This window comes from Macaca nemestrina, chromosome 20, assembly GCF_043159975.1.
Source record: "Macaca nemestrina isolate mMacNem1 chromosome 20, mMacNem.hap1, whole genome shotgun sequence".
Taxonomy (NCBI): Eukaryota; Metazoa; Chordata; class Mammalia; order Primates; family Cercopithecidae; genus Macaca; species Macaca nemestrina.
This window is the reverse complement of record NC_092144.1, coordinates 2,429,944-2,449,045: the sequence shown is the minus strand read 5'-3', so window position 1 is coordinate 2,449,045 and position 19,102 is coordinate 2,429,944. Positions and strand designations below refer to the sequence as shown.

The window sequence follows — 19,102 nt, the reverse complement described above, 5'->3', positions numbered from 1 at the left end:
TCACTTTCACCAGTGTGGCCCTCAGGGTGTTCTGCAGGGCAGGTATAGCAGCTGGGCCACGCCGGGCTCCCTCACAGCCTGTCAGGGTGGTCTAGGCTCAGCAGTCAGTGTGCATTCAAAGAATTTACGGGGGCTGGGCATGGTAGCTCACGCCTGTAATCCCAGCACTTTGAGAAGCTGAGGCAGGTGGATCACCTGAGGTCAGGAGGTCGAGACCAGCCTGACCAACATGGTGAAACCCCATCTGTACTGAAAATACAAAATTAGCCGAGGATGGTGGTGCATGCCTGTAATCCCAGCTACTTGGAAGGCCAAGGCAGGAGAATCGCTTGAACCCAGGAGGTGGAGGTTGCAGTGAGCCAAGATCACGCCATTGCACTCCAGCCTGGGTGACAAAAGTGAAACTCTGTCTCAAAAAATAAATAAAATAAAATGAAAAGAACTCATGGTGGCTCAAGCCTGTAATCCCAGCACTTTGGGAGGCCGAGACGGGCGGATCACGAGGTCAGGAGATCGAGACCATCCTGGCTAACACAGTGAAACCCCGTCTCTACTAAAAATACAAAAAAAACTAGCCGGGCGTGGTGGCGGGTGCCTGTAGTCCCAGCTACTCGGGAGGCTGAGGCCGGAGAATGGCGTAAACCCGGGAGGCGGAGCTTGCAGTGAGCTGAGATCCAGCCACTGCACTCCAGCCTGGGCGGCAGAGCGAGACTCCGTCTCAAAAAAAAAAAAAAAAAAAAAAAAAAAAAAAAAAAAAAAGAACTCATGGGAATTTGGAAAGCAGCACAGAGGGTTTTCCTTCAGGAGGAAGGAAGAAGTTGCAGGAAAGATTCTGAAAAATAAGATGAACACTGGCCTCTGCCCTCCCCCAGCCACCTCCTCAGATGCTTTTGGATATTTCCTCCTGTTACAAAATCACTGTGTCTCATCTGGCAATCGTTTCACATTTAAAAATCATCCCTTAGTGTTATCCAGATCTTCCTTCTGGAAGGGTTGTATGGAATATGAACAAAGTTTTTCCACAGAAAAACCTTTTTTTTTTTTTTTTTTTTTTTTTTTGAGACAGAGTCTCGCTCTGTCACCCAGGCTGGAGTGCAGTGGCCAGATCTCAGCTCACTGCAAGTTCCGCCTCCCAGGTTTACGCCATTCTCCTGCCTCAGCCTCCCGAGTAGCTGGGACTACAGGCACCCGCCACCACGCCCAGCTAATTTTTTGTATTTTTAGTAGAGATGGGGTTTTACCATGTTAGCCAGGATGGTCTCGATCTCCTGACCTCGTGATCCACCCACCTCAGCCTCCCAAAGTGCTGTGATTACAGGCTTGAGCCACCACGCCCGGCCCAGAAAAACCTTTTAATACAATTTACTCAAAGACACAGGTTTAAAAATTGGTTGTGATAAAATCTGAAGTTTTCAAAAAAATTTCAAGATGGCTTTACATAACCTCCCATCCCGTTTGTCCTGATCATTTATTCAGTGAGCAGCTCAGAAAAGATCAGTCTGTTTCTGAGGGATAACTGCCTTACTAAGTTGTGTGTACCAGGAGAAGGTGAGGGAAGCAGGGTCAAACTGTCCATCCACGGTTACAAACAGCAGTGAATCCAGAAAGCCAAACACAATCAGCAGTGAGACATCCCCCAGGTGGAGGGGTCAAGAGCCCAGTGTCAGGAATGGGTGGAGAGGTCACAGTGCCTGGGTTATGCCCTTGCCAAACTCTAATGTTTTTTGTCAATTTTTAATATTCAGATGCAAGAGCCACGTATTACAAAAGCTTTTATGTTTTCGTTTTTTTTTGAGATGGAGTCTCGCTTTGTTGCCCAGGCTGGAGTGCAGTGGCATGATCTCAGCTCACTGCAAGCTCCGCCTCCTGGGTTCACGCCATTCTCCTGCCTCAGCCTCCCGAGTAGCTGGGACAACAGGCGCCTGGCCACGCCCAGCTAATTTTTTGTATTTTTAGTAGAGACGGGATTTCACCACGTGAGCCAGGATGCTCTCCATCTCCTGACCTGGTGATATGCCCACCTCGGCTTCCCAAAGTGCTGGGATTACAGGCGTGAGCCACCGCGCCCGACTAATTTTTGTATTTTTTAAGTAAAGACGGGGTTTCACCATGTTGGCCAGGCTGATCTTGAACTCCTGACCTCAGGTGATCTGCCTGCCTTGGCCTCCCAAAGTGCTGGGATTTACAGGCGTCAGCCACTGGGCCTGGCCACACAAAGGCTTTTATGAAAACCCCCTCCCCCCTTTTAAAATAATTGCAAATGTGCCCCTAGTATTAAATTCAGTATTTGTCACTTTAACATCATAGCTGCCAGGGAACATCCAGGTTGGAATGCAGGAGAGCCTGGAGAGGGATCTGCTACAGCAGGAGCTAGGCTAACACGCAGCTTACAACTTGTGTAGGTAGGTAAGATGCTCTGTGGTCCACATCAAATGGGAACCCTCTGATCAGAATGCACACGTTCAAATTCATGACCACATATCACATGGCCTAACAGTTTCAACCCTTGTAAAAATGAAGTTGAAGCATACCCCTGTGTTGATTGTTACAGGGAGTCATTACCTGTTGAGGGAAGTCAGGGACCCCGAACGGAGGGACCAGCTGAAGCCATGGCAGAAGAACATAAATTGTGACGATTTCATGGACATTTATTGTTCCCCCAATTAATACTTTTATAATTTCTTATGCCTGTCTTTACTGCAGTCTCCGAACATAAAGTGTGAAGATTTCATGGACACTTATCACTTCCCCAGTCAATACCCTTGTGATTTCCTATGTCTGTCTTTAATCTCTTAATCCCATCATCTTCGTAAGCTGAGGAGGATGTATGTCGCCTCAGGACCCCATGATGATTACGTTAACTACACAAATTGTTTGTAGAGCATGTGTGTTTGAACAATATGAAATCTGGGCACCTTGAATAAAGAACAGGATAACAGCAATGTTCAGGGAACAAGGGAGATAAGACTTTAAACTCTTGACTGCCGGTGAGCCAGATGGAACAGAGCCATATTTCTCTGCTTTCAAAAGCACATAGGAGAAATATTGCTGAATTGTTTTTCTCAGCAAGGAACGTCCCTGAGAAAGAGACTGCCCCCTGATGGTAGGTCTATGAACGGCCCCCTTGGAGGCGTCTGTCTTTTATGGTCGAAGCCGAAGGGATGAAATAAGCCCCGGTCTCCTGTAGCACTCCCAGGCTTATTAGGATGAGGAAATTCCCACCTAATAAATTTTAGTCAGACAGGTTGTCTGCTCTCAAACCCTGTCTCCTGATAAGATGTTATCAATGACAGTGCATGCCCAAAACTTCATTAGCAATTTTAATTTCGCCCCAGCCTGTGGTCCTGTGATCTCGCCCTGCCTCCACTTGCTTTGTGATATTTTATTACGTTGTGAAATATGTGATCTCTGTGATCCACACCCTACTCGTACACTCCCTCCCCTTTTGAAAATCACTAATAAAAGCTTGCTGGTTTTACGGCTCGGGAAACATCACGGAACCTGCTGACATGTGATGTCTCCCCTGGACACTCAGCTTTAAAATTTCTCCCTCATACTCTTTCCCTTTATTTCTCGAACCAGCCGAGACACTTAGGGAAATAGAAAAGAACCCACGTTAAATATCAGGGGTGGGGTTTCCCCCAACAATTACTGTCAACTCCAAAAATGCACAACTGTGTATCTATTGCTCCCCACCATTTAAATACCCCTGAGTAGTTCTTCGGTTAAGATTGTTAGGTAGGAGTGCCGGTCGTGGTGACTCATGCCTGTAATCCCAGCACTTTGGGAGGCCAAGGCAGGCGGATCACGAGGTCAGGAGATCAAGACCATCCTGGCTAACACGGTGAAACCCCGTCTCTACTAAAAATACAAAAAATTAGAAGGGTGTGGTGGCAGGCGCCTGTAGTCCCAGCTACTCGGGAGGCTGAGGCAGGAGAATGGCGTGAACCCGGGAGGCGGAGCTTGCAGTGAGCCGAGATTGCGCCACTGCACTCCAGCCTGGGCGACAGAGCGAGACTCCATCTCAAAAAAAAAAAGAAGTTATGTTAATGTCAAAAGTTTTAAGTATATAAAAAATTGATCTTTAAGAAGAGTGCATGAACTGTACACATCCGGTAATACTAATAAATAGTGCCTAAATTGACAAAATTACAAAGTTGATTTCATATTCCATAATTGCAATGGAATATTTATATCTTCAGAGTAAAAATGTTTGTTAGTATACAGTTTATCTGAACATGGTTCATAGAATCTAAGAAACAACTACAGAGGAATTTGACAAAAAGTGTCTTGTTCTTAATAGCATGTAATTAAACATAGTATTGAACACATACTGAAGGGTTGCACTTAGCTCTGAGTAATAGGAAACTCAGTCTGCCTGATATGAGAGAAGTGATTATTCTTACATGGATGGACTAAGTAGTCATTCAGCGATGCTGTACATGATCAGACGTTTGTGTGTGTGATTTTTGGCTGTCATGGTTGTGTCTGCACACAGAACCATAAGCAGTACTAAGAGAACAAAAGAACAAAATGTTTAGTATAAAAATAAGGTAAGACCTGGGCTGGGTGCGGTGGCTCACGCCTGTAATCCCAGCACTTTGGGAGGCCGAGGCGGGCGGATCCCAAGGTCAGGAGTTCGAGACCAGCCTGGCCAACATAGTGAAACCCCGTCTCTACTAAAAATACAAGTTAGCCAAGCATGGTGGTGCTTGCCTGTAATCCCAGCTACTCAGGAGGCTAGGCAGGAGAATCGCTGGAACCCAGGAGGCAGAGGTTGTGAGCCGAGATCGTGCCACTGCACTCCAGCCTGGGCAACAGAGTGGGACTCTGTCTCAAAAAAATAAATAAATAAAATAAAAATAAAATAAGGTAAGACCTAAAGGAGGGAGTCAGAGCTTCAGAGATGATCACTACGACAGTCAGGATCAGTGGCCTGGTGGACATGGCAGGTGTTGTAGGAATCTGAACTAAATGTATTCATGTTGGGGGAGCTCATGGAGACGTCTGGCTGAAAGTTAGGCAGCTGGTGTCTGTTGTAGAGATACTCTTCATTAATAGGGGCAGGAATCAATACAATGATCCAGAAGGCCATGTGTATGGTGCACCTGAGTGCCACCTTGATGTCACTGAGTATGCTGGCTCTACAAAGCGGGTAATGACTTCTCAAGTCCTAACTGCCAAACCTCATGCAAAGTAGAAAATGAGCAGATTTTAACTTGGTGCCATAAAGGAAAGACATTCAGGGAAATGTCTTTCCCAGCCTTACACATATATCCATAACAAAACCATCTGTAGATTGATTCTTGTCGTATAGGTCCCCCTTCCTAATTCAAAGGCTACTGTCTAACTCCCAGTGAGAAATGAGGAAAAACAAATTACAAAAGATGATTAGAGACTATATAGAGAACTTTGCATATTTACAAGGTTTTGCAAAACAATTTTGGTAAGGTACAATATTTAAAATAGGTAAGTGATATCCACTATCTGTAGCAGTAGGCCAGTAAGAATAAAAAATACCAAAGTTTCATTGTAATGATGCCAAACAGAAAAATATAGAAGCTATAAAAATTGTCATGTTCAAAGTACACTCCAAATCACCTTTGGGTCTAATACAGTTCGAAATGAAAATATTTAAGAGGCTGGGCACGGTGGCTCACGCCTGTAATCCCAGCACTTTGGGAGGCCGAGATGGGCAGATCACGAGGTCAGGAGATCGAGACCATCCTGGCTAACACGGTGAAACCCCGTCTCTACTAAAAATACAAAAAATTAGCCAGGTGTGGTGGCGGTGCCTGTAGTCCCAGCTACTCGGGAGGCTGAGGCAGGAGAATGGCATGAACCTAGGAGGCAGAGGTTACAGTGAGCTGAGATCATGCCCCTGTACTCCAGCCTGGGTGACAGAGCTGGACTCTAAGAGATAAAACACTTAACTATGAAAACATAGGTATTATATCTGAAAGAGAACTTAGAGAATTATTTTCTCTAATGGCTCTGTTTGACAAATGAGGTATTGACAAGTACAATATCATACTTGTAATATTTCTCTCCTGGTGTGAAGTTTGTGGCAAATTAGACATGAATTAATGTGAGGTTACCCCATGTTACTTATAGAATTTCTCTTCAGTGTGTACTCCCACTGGTTTTAGAAAGAATGACTTGACAACTGAAGGCTTTTGAGTGTGATTGACATTCGTGGGATTTCTGTCCTGCGTGCATCCTCAGATGGTTTCGGAAGGAGGAGGGCCACTTGAAGGACATCCCACATTGTTTACATTTGTGAGGTTTCTCTCCAGTGTGCATCCTCACGTGATTATGTAAGGTTGAGGACCAAGTGAAGGTTTTCCCACATTGTTTACACTCATAAGGCTTCTCTCCAGTGTGCATCCTCAAATGACCCTGGAATGCTCTGGAAGAAGTAAAGGCCTTCCCACAGTGTTCACATTTATAGAGCTGCTCTTGTGTGTGAATTCTCACATGTTCTCTAAACGTTGAGGACCAAGTGAAGGTTTTCCCACATTGTTTACACTCATAAGGCTTCTCTCCAGTGTGCGTCCTCAAATGACCTTGGAATGATCTGGAAGAGGTAAAAGCCTTCCCACAGTGTTCACATTTATAGAGCTGCTCTTGTGTGTGAATTCTCGCATGTTCTCTAAACGTTGAGGACCAAGTGAAGGCTTTTCCACACTGTTTACACTCATAAGGTTTCTCTCCCGTGTGTGTCCTCAAATGACCTTGGAATGATCTGGAAGAGGTAAAAGCCTTCCCACAGTGTTCACATTTATAGAGTTTCTCCCCAGTGTGGATCCTCGTGTGTACTCGCAAGGTTTCAGACCAACTGAATGTTTTCCCACACTGCTTGCATTCATAGAGCTTCTGTCCCGTGTGCGTCTTCTCATGTCTTTGAAAAGCCTGGGGGTAACTGAAGCCTTTCCCACAGTGTTGACATTTATAGGGCTTCTCTCCAGTGTGTGTTGTCATGTGTCTTTGAAATGTCGAGGGATAAATGAAGGCTCTCCCACACTCCTGACATTTATATGGCCTGTCTTTTGTGTGAGTTCTCACATGTCTAGTGAAACTTGCAAACCCATTAAATGCCATCCGACACTGCTCGCACTTATAGGTTTTCTCTGCTGTGTGAGTCTTCACGTGCTGAGAGAGGGAACGGGGATGTTGGAAAGTTTGCCCACATGCTTGACACTTATAGGGCTTCTCCTCAGTGTTGGTTCTTCCATGACTGTGTAGGTGTGAGGGACAAATGCAGACCTGCTTATATTCCTCACACAGAGGCGCTTTTCGTCCACACACAGACGTGATGTGCCTTTTAAGAGAAGAAACATGCGTGAAGACTGTCCCACACTTGGTGCATTCATACGGTTTTTCTCCAGCAGAAATTTCCTTGAACAGGGTAAGATTTGGCATTTGATGGATGGCTTCTCCATATTGACTACCTTCATTATTGTTACAGCATCTGTCCACCATACGATTTCTGTTAAAAATGAGAAACATTTTTATTTATGGTATGTTTGGCAATGATTTGTTGATATGTATTAACAAGTATTAGAAATACATTTCTAGGCCGGGCGCGGTGGCTCAAGCCTGTAATCCCAGCACTTTGGGAGGCCGAGACGGGTGGATCACGAGGTCGGGAGATCGAGACTATCCTGGCTAACACGGTGAAACCCCGTCTCTACTAAAAAATACAAAAAACTAGCCGGGCGAGGTGGCGGGTGCCTGTAGTCCCAGCTACTCGGGAGGCTGAGGCAGGAGAATGGCGTGAACCCAGGAGGCGGAGCTTGCAGTGAGCTGAGATCCGGCCACTGCACTCCAGCCTGGGCAACAGAGCGAGACTCCGTCTCAAAAAAAAAAAAAAAAAAAAAAGAAATACATTTCTAACTACATTTCAGTGTACATGAAATTTTTCTATTCTGAATTGTTTGAAGAGACATACTTATTAATGCAGTATTTATTATATATGGGGTTTTCCTGTAATGTCTTTTGTTGTTTTTTTTTTTTTTTTTTTGAGACGGAGTCTCGCTCTGTTGCCTAGGCTGGAGTGCAGTGGTGCAATCTCAGCTCACTGCAAGCTCCGCCTCCCGGGTTCAGGCCATTCTCCTGCCTCAGCCTCCCGAGCAGCTGGGACTACAGGCACCTGCCACCACGCCCAGCTAATTTTTTTGGTATTTTTAGTAGAGACGGGGTTTCACCATGTTAGCCAGGATGGTCTTGATCTCCTGACCTCACGATCTGCCTGCCTCGGCCTCCCAAAGTGCTCGGATTACAGGTGTGAGCCACCATGCCCGGCCCCCTGTCATTATTTCTAGCAATTATGTTTCAAATTTTCAATGTCTAAATCAAATACAAATTTTTTTTTGGTTAAAATTTGGAGCAATGCTTATATTTGGAGCAATACTTATATATATATTTAATTGCATACAAAGATTTTCTCCTAGATGACTTATTTCTCTTGTGAGTGCATCTCACCTCAGATTCTTGTGGTGATCTTCAGTGCCATAGCCTTCACAAGTTTTTTCTAAAGTGTAGGCACAGGAATTATTTCTTGTGAAGTTTGGTATTGTCTGTTCCTTAGATTTTTCTTCCCTGTACGTGTCCTGCTGAGAAACTGACCCACTGGCTTTAAAATGAGTCTTATTATCTGAAACAAAAAAGTGAACAAATCTCATAAAGAATGAGACACGTATTAAGCAAAGGAAGACAATGAGGAGTTTAGCATTTTGAGGACTTCATCAGTAACAGACATCAGGGGTCAAAATATTAGGTATTTCACAAACACAGTAAGTCACAGGTATCAAACAAGGAACCACTCTGTGATCCTAAATGACCAATGAAATCTATACCCATACTAATTTCACGAAAGGAACTTCAAGTCCTTTAAACCAAGACAGAAATAACATCTGTTTCACACACGTTTTCACTGTTAGAGAATAATGATTAGATTCTAGGTTCATGGTGGCTGTGAATATGTGTACCTTAGTCCTTTCCCACATTTCAAATCTTGAAACAGAACTGATGAGAAAGAAATGAGTTCATTAAAAACCAAGTGAAGGAATGATGTCATCCTTACCTACTGAGGCCAGGTTCCGGAAGGTCTCCAGCATCACATCTCTGTAGAGGTTCCTCTGAGCAGAATCCAGCAAAGCCCACTCCTCCAGGGTGAAGTCCACAGCCACATCCTCAAAGACCACTGAGTCCTAAGAAAAACCACGTAGGTGTGCAGGAGAATTGGTGACACCGAAAGTACTGGGAACTGGACTCAATTCACAAATTCAAACGAGATTCTGTGGTGTCCCAACACCTCCTCTATGACGTGAATGTTAGATCTTTCACTTACTCACAATCACTTCCTAATAAACTTAATAGCACCACTATGAGTCTGAACTTATCTCTACCTTTTTACCGTGACTGTTCTTATCTTCCTCTACCAGCAGGGTCTAGAGAGATGATGCTATGCAAATGAAGTAACTTTTCCATTTGAAACGCTGCATAACGCAGCAGGCCTCAGTTGTCCAAACGATGCACATTTCATAGGTCTTTCGGACCAGCCTTTGATCGCCTACTGGAGAAAACTGTAAGTCCTTGGAATCCACTGCCTGGTAAGAGGATCTTTGTATAGACGGGCCTGAGGCCAGCCAGAGAGCTTCTAACAATGTGAGGTAAGAATTCCTGTTTTTGTCTGCAGTGGAGCCCTGGGCCACCCTGTATCAGTTTTTTCCCACTTATTTTCTTAAATTATTTTAAAGGCAACTGTATAAATGTTTGTAAAGTACTGTTACTGTATAACACATAAGAATACTTACCTATTGGCCAATAACAGCACAAAGGAGGTGAGTGAGAGGGAGCAAAGGCGGCAAGGGACATGACTATGGATGGTAAAGTGCTAATTAAAATGCACTGTTTTGGCGTATAATATTCATGGATGTAGTATGTATTAATAATGCCATAACAGTTGGGGGGCAGGAAGGAACAGAGCTACACAGGTGCAGCATGTCTGTATCTCGCTGGAATCAAGCGATTAATATAAACCTGCAGCTCATCTGATAAGCCTCATATTTATAATACAGTAACCCCTAAAGAAACTAACAAATAGTAAAAAGTTAAACAATTGAAATATTTCATTAGAAAACACTTAATGAAAATGAAAGTAGTGGTCGGGCATGGTGACTTACTCCTGTAATCCCAGCACTTTGGGAGGTGAGTGGATCACCTGAGGTAGGGAGTTGGAGACCAGCCTGACCAGCATGGAGAAACCCCGTCTCTGCTAAAAATACAAAATTAGCCAGGTGTGGTGGCGAGCACCTGTAATCTCAGCTACTCAGGAGGCTGAAGCAGGAGAATCACTTGAACCCAGGAGGTGGAGGTTGCAGTGAGCTGAGATCGCACCATTGCTCTCCAGCCTGGGCGACAGAGTGAAACTCCATCTCCAAAAAACAAAACAAAACAAACAAAAAAAACGAAGTAGTGGCCGGGCGCGGTGGCTCAAGCCTGTAATCCCAGCACTTTGGGAGGCCGAGACGGGCGGATCACGAGTTCAGGAGATCGAGACCATCCTGGCTAACACGGTGAAACCCCGTCTCTACTAAAATACAAAAAAAAATTAGCCGGGCGAGGTGGCGGCGCCTGTACTCCCAGCTACTCGGTAGGCTGAGGCAGGAGAATGGCGTGAACCCGGGAGGCGGGGCTTGCAGTGAGCTGAGATCCGGCCACTGCACTCCAGCCTGGGCGACAGAGCTAGACTCCGTCTCAAAAAAAAAAAAAAAAAAAAAAGTAGTAAAGGAGTATAGCAACAAGAAAGGCATAAAACCCACAAAAAACAAAAAGTAAGATGGCAAACATAAGTATGTCTAACTCAGTAATAACACTAAATGGGAATGAATTACAGAACCCAATTAAATGGCAGAGGTTGTCAGAATGGATAACAAACATAGTCCAACTATATACACTGTATAAGATACACACTAGCCGGCCGCGGTGGCTCACGCCTGTAATCCCAGCACTTTGGGAGGCCGAGGCGGGCAGATCACGAGGTCAGGAGATTGAGACCATCCTGGCTAACACGGTGAAACCCCGTCTCTACTAAAAATTAGCCGGGCATGGTGGCAGGCGCCTGTAGTCCCAGCTACTCGGGAGGCTGAGGCAGGAGAATGGCGTGAACCCAGAAGGCGGAGCTTGCAGTGAGCCGAGATTGCGCCACTGCACTCCAGCCTGGGCAACAGAGCAAGACTCCATCTCAAAAAAAAAAAGATACACACTTTTGATCCAAAGATACAAACAGATTGCAAGTAAAGGATGGGGCTGGGTGCGGTGGCTCACACCTATAATCCCAGCAGTTTGGAAGGCCAAGGTGGGCAGATCACCGGAGGTCAAGAGTTTGAAACCAGTCTAGCCAACATAGTGAAACTCTGTCTCTACTAAAAATACAAAAACTAGCTAGGTGTGGTGGCTTATGCATGTAATCGCAGCTACTCTGGAGGCTGAGGCAGGAGAATCTCTTGAACCCAGGAGGTGGAGGTTGCAGTCAGCCAAGATTGCGCCAGTGCACTCCAGCCTGGGTGTCAGAGCAAAGACTCCGTCTCAAAAAAAAAAAAAAAGGATAGCAAAAGATAATGTGCAAATAACTATATTAATATCAGACATAACATTAAAATAAAAAGTGTTAGTAAAGAAGGAAATTGTATAATGACAAAAGGTTCAATCCACCCTGTAAAGTTATAATTATATGTGCACCTAAAAACAGAGCACCAAAATACATGATGCAAAAAAATGGCAAAAATAGGCTGAGCACGGTGACTCACGTCTGTAATCCCAGCACTCTGGGAGGACAAGGCCGGCAGATCACGATGTCAAGACATCCAGACCATCCTGGCCAATGTGGTAAAACCCCGTCTCTACTAAAAATACAAAAATTAGCTGGGCGTGGTGGTGCACACCTGTAGTCTCAGCTACTCAGGAGGCTGAGGCAGAAGAATCACTTGAACCTGGGATGCGTAGGTTTCAGTGAGCCAAGATCGCACCACTGCACTCCAGCCTGGCGAGAGAGTGAGACTGTGTCTCAAAAAAAAAAAAAAAAAAAAAAAAAGATAGTTAAATCTAACAGTTGGAACAGAAATACCCCACTCTTCTTTTTTTTTTTTTAAGTTGAACACAGCATCATCTATTAACCCCACTTTTTAATAATAGAACATCTAGGTGGAATACAGGGAAATAAAATAAATAAAATAATAGAACACTATAAGTCATTTAGACATAACAGATACCTGCAGAATACTCAACCCAACAATAGCAAAACATGCATTCTTTTCAAGTGCAGGAAGAATGTGCTGTAAAAGAGACGCTTTGCTAGGCCATAGAAGAAACCTCAACAATTTTTTTTTTTTGGGGGATGGAGTCTTGCTCTGTTGCCCAGGCTGGAGTGCAGTGGTGCGATCTCAGCTCACTGCAAGCTCCGCCTCCCGGTTTCACATCATTCTCCTGCCTCAGCCTCCCAAGTAGCTGGGACTACAGGCACCCGCCACCACGCCTGGCTAATTTTTTGTATTTTCAGTAGAAACGGGGTTTCACCATGTTAGCCAGGATGGTCTCAATCTCCTGACCTTGTGATCCACCCACCTCAGCCTCCCAAAGTCCTGGGATTACAGGCGTGAGCCACCGCACCCGGCCAACAAATTTTAAACAATAGAAATACAAGGTATTGGCTGGGCTCGGTGACTCACACCTGTAATCCCAGCATTTTGGGAGACCAAGGCAGATGGATTGCTGGAACTCAGGTGTTCGAGACCAGCCTGGGCAACATAGTGAGACCCTGTCTCTACTAAAAATGCAAAAATTAGCTGGGTATGGTGGCACACACATGTAGTCCCAGCTACTTGGGAGGCTGAGGCACGAGAATTGCTTGAACCCAGGAGACAGAAGTCGCAGTGAGCTCTGATCACAGCACTGACAGAGCAAGAGTTAGTTTTCAAATAAATAACAAAACAACCCCAGAAATAAGTATGTTCTCTGACCACCATGGAATGAGAAATGAAATTGGAAACTTACACAGAAAATTGGGCAAATTCACTAATATGTGGATATTTACACACTCTTCCATACCTAATGGATCAAAGAGAAATCAAAAGGGAAATACTTTGAGATGGATGGAAAATAAAGACATACCAAAACTTATATAAAGGATATTAATAGCTATAAATACCTATCCTGAAGATTGCAAATCAACAACCTAACCTTGTCCACCTCAAGACAATAGGAAAATAAAACTAAATCTTAGCAACTAGGAGGAAGGAAATAATAAATATTACAGCCAAATCAATGAAATAGAGAACAGTAAAACAATAGAAAAAAATCAGTGAAACCAAAGCTAGTTGTTTGAAAAGATCAAACAAAACTGATTTAGCTAGATTGACAAGAAAAGAGACTCAAATTTCTTAGAACCAGAACATTATCACCAACCTTAAACGAATACAAAGGATGATAAAAATACTATGAACAGTTACACATCAATACATTAGTTAACATAGATAAACACATTCTTAGAACCACCTTAACTACCGAAACTAAAGACACAGACAATCCAAATACACCTATTAGAAACGAAGAGACTAAATTATTTATCAAAATCTACTGAAGATGAAAAGCCTGAGCCCGATTCAGGGCCTCTCCCCTGAATTCTACCAAAAATTTAAGGGAAATTTAATGCCAAATGTTTATAAGACATTTTACAAAAGTTGCAAAAGAAAGGAACAATTCCCAACTCATTTTATGAGTATTATCCTGGTACCAAAACCAGATAAAAACATCACAGTAAAACTACAGACCAATATTTATTTGGTTATGGATTCCAAAATCCTCAATAAAATACTAGCAAAGCAAATTCAGTAATATAGAAAAGAATTCTACATCATGACTAGCTGGATTTTCTTTTTTTTTTTGAGATGGAGTCTCACTCTGTTGCCCAGGCTCGAGTGCAGTGGTGCAATCTTGGCTCACTGCAACCTCTGCCTCCTGGGTTCAAGCGATTCTCCCTGCCTCAGCCTCCCGAGTAGCTGGGATTACAGGTGCTTGCCACCACGCCCAGCTAATTTTTATACTTTTAGTCGAGATGGGGTTTTGTCATTTGGCGAGACTGGTCTTGAACTACTGACCTCAGGTGATCCACCTGCCTTGGCCTCCCAAAGTAATGGAATTACAGGCATGAGCCACTGCGCCCAGCCAACTAGCTGGAATTTATCTAAGAAGTGCAAAGTTGGTTTAACATATATCTCATAAAGGACTTGGATCTAGAATATATGAAGAAAGAGGCTGGGCATGCTGGCTCACACCTGTAATGCTAGCACTTTAGGAGGCTGAGGTGGGTGGGTCATAAGGTCAGCAGTTTGAGACCAGCCTGACCAATATGGTGAAACCCCATCTGTACTAAAAATACAAAAATTAGCTGGGTGTGGGGGCAGGTGCTTGTAATCCCAGCTACTCAGGAGGCTGAGGAGGGAGAATCGCTTGAACCCAGGAGGTGGAGGTTGCAGTGAGCTGAGATCACACCACTACACTCCAGCCTGGGTGACAGAGCAAGACTCAGTCTCAACAACAACAAAAAGTGGGGAAAGGATGTGAACAGACATTTCTCCAAGAAAAATAAACATTGTCAGTAACTAGTCATCAATGAAATGCAAATCAAAACAAAAGGAGATACCACTTCTCTCCCACTAGGATGAGTAAAATAAAAAAAATAAAAAGGAAAATAAGTTTTGGCAAGGATATGGAGTAACAGGAATCTTCACACATTGCTGGTGGGAATGTAAAATAGTACCACCAATTAAGAAAACAGTTTGGCAGTTCCTTTTAAAAGTTAAATGGCTGGACGCAGCAGCTCATGCCTGTAATCCCAGCACTTTGGGAGGCCAGGGCGAGCGGATCACGAGGTCAGGAGATCGAGACCATCCTGACTAACACGGTGAAACCCCGTCTCTACTAAAAATACAAGAAAAAATTAGCCAGGCGTGGTGGTGGGCACCTCTACTCGGGAGGCTGAGGCAGGAGAATGGCGTGAACCCAGGAGGCAGAGCTTGCAGTGAGCCAAGATTGCGCCACTGCACTCCAGCCTGAGCGACAGAGCAAGACTCGGTCTCAAAAAAAAAAAAAGTTAAATGACTTAGTTTTTGGTCTAGCATGTAAGGAGCTTGGAAGTTATTACTCCACTGTAACAATTAAAAAGCTGAACAAACTGAAACCTCAACAGCTCTTCTTCCATCCTTCAGAGAACTGATGTCACAGGGCAAGCTCTGCCCCGTCAAACTGAAGAGAGAGGTGGATACGGAGAATCACAACTTACCAGAACACGCTACCATGAACAGAAGCCTCTGGGAACCATTATTTAGATGGGAAAGCCTGAGCTGTAACTGATGAATTCCTGGGGGCACAGCATGCACAAGTCTGAGGAATCTCAGGGTGGGGGGGCAGTCTTCTAGAGGAGAAAAATAATGATTTTGAAATAGGCCAAGGCCGGGCGCAGTGGCTCACGCCTGTAATCCCAGCACTTTGGAAGGCTGAGGCGGGCAGATCACAAGGTCAGGAGATCGAGACCATGGTGAAACCCCGTCTCTACTAAAAATAGAAAAAATTAGCCGGGTGCAGTGGCGGGCGCCTGTAGTCCCAGCTACTCGGGAGGCTGAGGCAGGAGAATGGCATGAACCCGGGAGGCGGAGCTTGCAGCGAGCCGAGATTGCGCCACTGCACTCAGGTTGGGCGACAGAGCGAGACTCCGTCTCAAAAAAAAAAAAAAAAAAAAAAAAAAGAAAATTAATTTTTTTTTTTTTTTGAGACGGAGTCTCGCTCTGTCGCCCAGGCTGGAGTGCAGTGGCCGGATCTCCTCTCACTGCAAGCTCCGCCTCCCGGGTTTACGCCATTCTCCTGCCTCAGCCTCCCGAGTAGCTGGGATTACAGGCTTGAGCCACCATGCTCAGCTGGAAAATTAATTTTTAAAAGCTGATACATACTATGGGAAAACCCAAAGTTAAATAAGTACTTAAGGCTAGTGAAGGATTCCAATGGAGAAAGAAATCTCGATCAGGGCCCTGTGCAGTGGTTCATGCCCATCATCCCCACATTTTGGGAGGCCAAGGCAGGAAGACTGCTTGAGGCCAGGAATTTGAGACCACCCTGGGCAAGAGAAGGAGACAGTCTACAATTTTTTTATTATCATTTTTAAAATTAGCCAGGCATGATGGCATGTGCCTGCAGTCCTACCTACTAGGGAGGCTGACGCAGCAGGACCACTTGAGCTCAGGAGGTTGCAGTGAGCTGTGATCACACCACTCTACTCCAGCCTGGGCAGCAGAGTGAGATCCTCTCTTAATGAGACTTTTTAGGACTTAACAAAACTACTTTCCAAACCTAACTGAGAAAAAAAAGTCTAAAAATAGCCACAACTTTCTGAAGAAAAGGGTGAAGGCTTACCTAACACAGGGCAAGGATTTTAGAACTGTCAATCTTGCCAATACAGTATTAGCAGAAGGACCGTCAAATGAACCAATGGAAAAGAATGCATATCGCTGTGAATTAATGAAAATACCGCAGCTTTTTGAAGTGTAGGATAGGGGAAAAGTAATTCTTATGACATTATGAAGTGGAAGAGGGTAGCTGGCCTTGGGGATGAGACGGTTTTAGATTTTAGAGATTTAATTTGAGCTCTCAGGAGAGCCAGGCACGGGGACAGGCTCGTGGGCCTGCTGCAGAACCTTCCAGGTGGGGCGAGGTGCTGCTTCCCATTAGACTCAGGTCCCCACCAGTTTGTTCATATTTCTGGTCGTTATCTGAAGCAGCAGCCTAGGGAAGAACCATACCTCATTTGTCAACACCCACGGCCAGAGCAAGCCTAACACTTTTAGGTCTATCTGGGTTTTGGAGAGAACGTGTTCCTCACTTACAGGTTTTACTCTGACCCATCTGTGCCATCACAAATCAGCCTACTTGTGCGACAACAAGGTCTAGATTCTGTATAAATGCAGTGACGATGGGATTCCACTGCGCCCCCCGCCTGGACAGCGCCCCCCCCCTGGACGCCTTCTCTGGGGGGGCTTTCGAAGCCTCCGCTCCGGCCTCAGGGAATCTCAGACCAGTCCCGGTGGCGGTGAATTGGCCATGGGGATCTGGAGCAGGACACTGTCCTCCCATGTGGAGGCTCCCACAGGCCCTGTGCCTCTCTGCCCCGAGCTGCCCTGATGCCTTGGGTGGTGAGATTCACGGGTCCACAGAACCTCCTTCCTGAAATGGAAATGATCCTTAAAGCACCGAGGCAAACCTGGGCCCTCTGGCCCTTCCCCCGAGGACAGTCTTGTGCACACACAACACGGGTGTTCAAACCACTCTAACCACACACAGCAGACAGCGACTGTCTGGAAGCTTCACAGGCAGGACGACGCTCCCCGGTAGCCACGCAGCGGATGACTGTGTGGCTTTGGACTGTTTACTGGCCAGCCAGGGAGGGGCAGTTTTGGCAAAGGGGCTTCTTGTTGCATATGGGTAGACCGGCAAGGCTGCACAATGAACTCCATGACAACAACAGAATAATCAACATTGCTAAAATATTTGATCTGAGCCTCACTGGCATATCTTTCTTGCTCTGTCTTCAATGCTCCAAAGCGCTTTCAGAGCCTGCTTGTCCTTAATAAGATACACTGCGTGGGCATTGTTAACCTTTTAAATTTCACACTCAGGGCCGGGCACAATGGCTCATGCCTTTCATCCCAGTACTTCGGGAGGCTGAGGCGGGAGGATCACTTGAGCCTAGGAGTTTGAGACCAGCCTGGGCAACATAGCAAGACCCCAGCTCTCTCTCGCGCTCTCTCTCTCTCTCTCTCTCTCTCTCTCTCTCTCTCTCTATATATATATATATATATATATATATATTTTTTTTTTTTTTTTAAAGACTGAGTTTTGCTCTTGTCGCCCAGGCTGGACTGCAGTGGCATGATCTTGGCTTACCGCAACCTCTGCCTCCCAGGTCAAGCAATTCTCCTGCCTCAGCCTCCCCCAAGTAGCTGGGACTACAGGCATGCGTCACCATGCCTGGCTAATTTTTGTATTTTTAGTAGAGACAGGGTTTCATCATCTTGGCCAGGCTGGTCTCGAACTCCTGACCTCATGATTCACCCGCCTCGGCCTCCCAAAGTGCTGGGATTACAGGCGTGAGCCACCGAGCCCGGCCAAATTAGCTGGGTGTGGTGGCATGAATCTGCAGTCCCATCTACTCAGGAGGCTGAGGCCGAAGATTGCTTGAGCACAGGATTTTGAGGCTGCAGTGAGCCATGACTGCATCACTGCACTCCAGCCTGGACAACAGAGGGATTTTATATCTAATGAAGGATATAAAATAATCATCATGGAACAATTATAAAACACTACTGAATGACATCAAAGGAGAGCGAAATGAGAGATGGCACACGGACTCAGCGAGGAAACAATGCCACCACATCAACAGATCTCTCAGGCTGATCTAGGGTTTGAATAAAATTCCATTAAATCCAAAACCAGCCTCTTTTTTTTTTCTTTGTTTTTGCATTTATGAAAAACTACTTCTAAGAACTGAAATGAAAGGCAAATGTCTTAAGAACCACCAGGTTTCCTGCAGAACAAGGTAGAGGGGCAATTCTAAAACACACCAAGGCACTTAAAATCACAGTCCTAAGTAGGAGAGGGCCAGGGGCGGTGGCTCATGTCTGTAATGCGAATACTTTGGAAGGCCGAGGCACGTAGATTACTTGAGGCCAAGAGTTTGAGACCAACCTGGCCAACATTATGAAACTCTGTGTCTACTAAAAATATAAAAATTAGGCCGGGCGCGGTGGCTCAATCCTGTAATCCCAGCACTTTGGGAGGCCGAGACGGGCGGATCACGAGGTCAGGAGATCGAGACCATCCTGGATAACACGGTGAAACCCCATCTCTACTAAGAAATACAAAAAACTAGCCGGGCGAGGTGGCGGGCGCCTGTAGTCCCAGCTACTCGGGAGGCTGAGGCCGGAGAATGGCGTGAACCCGGGAGGCGGAGCTTGCAGTGAGCTGAGATCCGGCCACTGCGCTCCAGCCTGGA

The 19,102-nt window shown here is 45.3% G+C and overlaps 1 protein-coding gene and 1 long non-coding RNA gene across 2 annotated transcripts in view; one reads left to right on the top strand and one right to left on the bottom strand.

Moving 5' to 3' along the window:
* LOC139360325 (uncharacterized) overlaps positions 1 to 9,163 on the top strand; it is a 14,276-nt gene extending 5,113 nt beyond the window's left edge. The window contains exons 2-3 of the long non-coding RNA XR_011617647.1: positions 2,308 to 7,408; positions 9,026 to 9,163. This is a non-coding gene — a long non-coding RNA (uncharacterized lncRNA). The remainder of the gene's footprint in view (positions 1 to 2,307; positions 7,409 to 9,025) is intronic.
* Positions 5,387 to 19,102, bottom strand: part of LOC105485691 (zinc finger protein 57) — an 18,135-nt gene continuing 4,419 nt past the window's right edge. The window contains exons 2-4 of the mRNA XM_071087114.1: positions 9,086 to 9,212; positions 8,485 to 8,656; positions 5,387 to 7,489 (exon numbers count right to left, since the gene is read on the bottom strand). Of these exons, the coding sequence (XP_070943215.1) occupies positions 6,124 to 7,489; positions 8,485 to 8,656; positions 9,086 to 9,212 (1,665 nt within the window). The 3' untranslated portion in view covers positions 5,387 to 6,123. The remainder of the gene's footprint in view (positions 7,490 to 8,484; positions 8,657 to 9,085; positions 9,213 to 19,102) is intronic.